This window comes from Otolemur garnettii, unplaced genomic scaffold (assembly GCF_000181295.1).
Source record: "Otolemur garnettii isolate 467f Iridium unplaced genomic scaffold, OtoGar3 scaffold00044, whole genome shotgun sequence".
NCBI lineage: Eukaryota > Metazoa > Chordata > Mammalia > Primates > Galagidae > Otolemur > Otolemur garnettii.
Window position 1 is genome coordinate 11,458,877 of NW_003852439.1, and position 1,678 is coordinate 11,460,554.

A 1,678-nucleotide genomic window follows, 5' to 3' on the forward strand; every position below is an offset into this window, starting at 1 on the left:
CCCGCCACCTTAGGTGTATGTGGCTGGCGCCTTAGCCACTTGAGCCACAGGCACCGAGCCAGGAGCAAAGAATTTGAGTCACCTGACATGCGTATTCTCTGCTGAGGTCGAGCACAGCGATGCTGCCTTCTTGTTTCAGCTCTCATATCGTGAACACGTGTCTGTTTTTTTGTGGCTTATTCAGTGGCACGTGTTAACATTTTTGTGCTTTTTCTTGGTGATTTTGCTGTTGACAAAGGCCTCAAGGATAGGCTGAAATGTTGCCTCATGTGCCTGAGCACAGGAAGGCGGTGATACACCTTATGGTGAAAATCCCTGTGCTGGTTAAGCTCTGTGCAGGAGAGAGCTATAGCACTGCCAGACAGGAGACCAGTACTGATGGATCAGCAATATATTAAAGTGTCTTTAAACAGAAACACGTAAAACAAGGTTACATATTGATCGATGAGCAAACATGTGACCAGAGGCTCACAGGAACCTAACCACTCATCTCCCCAGAAACAGTGGTTCAGTGCATGTAATTCAGTGTTTGCTGCGACTTTACAGAATATAATTATCCTGACAAGAACCAAGTGTGTTACCATCCACCCCTTGTTTCTTCATATTTCTGTTTTGATTTGGGGGGAGAAAGCTAAGAGCTAAATTTTGCCCATACTCTCTGTATTCCTTCATTACATGGTTTGTATCATATTTGAAAAAAATTTTAGTCAACTGTTTTAAACACTGTTAGGTTGACAGAATAGTTGCCACAGATTGTACCGAGAGGTCCCCTATACCTCTCACCAGGAGTGCCCCTCTTGTCCTTATTTTAACAGTTCTGATGTTTTCGCCTGAGTGGCAGTGTCCCCGGTGAAGCCAGCAGGCAGGTGTTAGTCCTCAGGGAGTTGCAGCCTGAGGGGCGAAGTCCTCGCCTTGCTCTGACCTGCCCACCACCCTCATCAGCTGTCCCCTAAATAACGATCTTTTCCTTTGGCCCTATCCGCAAAGATGGCCGCCCCCTCTACATCCTCCGTCTGGGCCAGATGGACACCAAGGGCTTGATGAAGGCTGTTGGGGAGGAGGCGTTACTGCGGCACGTGAGTGGGGGGCCCCATCGCCCGGACCCCGAGCCTGGGAAGGGCTGCCTGCCAGGGGAGCAGCAAGGCGGACGTTCAGCAGCTCCGTGTCTCCCTCTCAGGTTCTTTCCGTCAACGAGGAAGGACAGAAGAGGTGTGAGGGGAACACAAAGCTGTTCGGCCGTCCCATCAGGCAAGGACCGGGCTGGGCACACCCCGCTAAAGGACAGACAGCTGGCGTGCACTGTGCATGCCCACCGTCTCTGTTTCATGGGTGGGAGACAGACTCACTAGGGGTGCGCTGGTCAGGGCAGGGCAGGACTAGAACCTGGTGCTGTCTGGCTGTGGGGTTGAGAACTCTCTCCCCTCCCCTTCACAGTTGCCTGGGCTTTGCCTTTGACACCAGCTCTCCTGCCCCAAGTTCTACCCTGACTCCATCTCCCAGGGCCAACCAACTTCCTGGGATCACAGGTCATCCTGTAACCTGTGGTCCTCCTCTGTCTCCCCCCAATTTCTGTTCCTGAGCTGAGTTTCCCAGAGCCAGGACTTACCATGGCATCACCCCAAAGGCAGTGAACCCCCTGAGCTGCAGCTTCTTCTATAAAATGATTTTTTTTTTTTTT

The 1,678-nt window shown here is 51.5% G+C and overlaps 1 protein-coding gene across 1 annotated transcript in view; it reads left to right on the top strand.

Moving 5' to 3' along the window:
• Positions 1–1,678, top strand: part of SEC14L5 (SEC14 like lipid binding 5) — a 40,252-nt gene that overhangs the window by 29,480 nt on the left and 9,094 nt on the right. The window contains exons 8-9 of the mRNA XM_023513821.1: positions 988–1,076; positions 1,178–1,248. Coding sequence (XP_023369589.1) covers positions 988–1,076; positions 1,178–1,248 — 160 coding nt within the window. The remainder of the gene's footprint in view (positions 1–987; positions 1,077–1,177; positions 1,249–1,678) is intronic.